This window comes from Calidris pugnax, unplaced genomic scaffold, assembly GCF_001431845.1.
Source record: "Calidris pugnax isolate Ruff unplaced genomic scaffold, ASM143184v1 scaffold133, whole genome shotgun sequence".
Classification (NCBI taxonomy): domain Eukaryota; kingdom Metazoa; phylum Chordata; class Aves; order Charadriiformes; family Scolopacidae; genus Calidris; species Calidris pugnax.
The window spans coordinates 2,006,519-2,006,956 of record NW_015090977.1 but is presented as its reverse complement, the minus strand read 5'-3'; the positions used below and the strand labels follow the sequence as shown (position 1 = coordinate 2,006,956).

At 63.5% G+C, this 438-nt stretch overlaps 1 protein-coding gene across 1 annotated transcript in view; it reads right to left on the bottom strand.

Moving 5' to 3' along the window:
• CORO6 (coronin 6) overlaps nucleotides 1-438 on the bottom strand; it is a 5,714-nt gene that overhangs the window by 2,557 nt on the left and 2,719 nt on the right. Inside the window, exon 6 of the mRNA XM_014953047.1 lies at nucleotides 168-272. Within this exon, the coding sequence (XP_014808533.1) occupies nucleotides 168-272 (105 nt within the window). The remainder of the gene's footprint in view (nucleotides 1-167; nucleotides 273-438) is intronic.

Genomic DNA, 438 nt, shown 5'->3' with positions numbered 1-438 from the left:
GCGCCGTCGTGGGGTTTGTCTTTCTCCTGCGCCGGCCGTTAGCGGGTTAAAACCAAAGACAGAGACGCGCGGGTGCGGGGGGGTTAGTAGGGTCAGGCAGGCAGAGATAGTGGGGGGGGAACCCGTGTGCCCCCGTGTGTGTGTGTGTGTGTGTGTGAGTGTGTTACCTTCCCGCAGAGGTAGACGACGCTGGAGTCGGGGTCGTAGAAGGGCAGCAGGACCCCGTTGCTGGTGTCCATCTCCTGCAGGGCGATGGGCTCCTCAAAGTTTTTCTGGTGGGCCGGAGGGGATGAGGAGAGGGGGGTGGGTGTGTGTGAATGGCAGCCCCAAAACCCCCACCCCGGTTAGTCACACTCATTAGCCACAGCACACTGTGGGGACAGGGCTTGTCCCCCACAACCTCCCGGGCAGGCAGTTTGGCATGCCCCCCCCCCCACC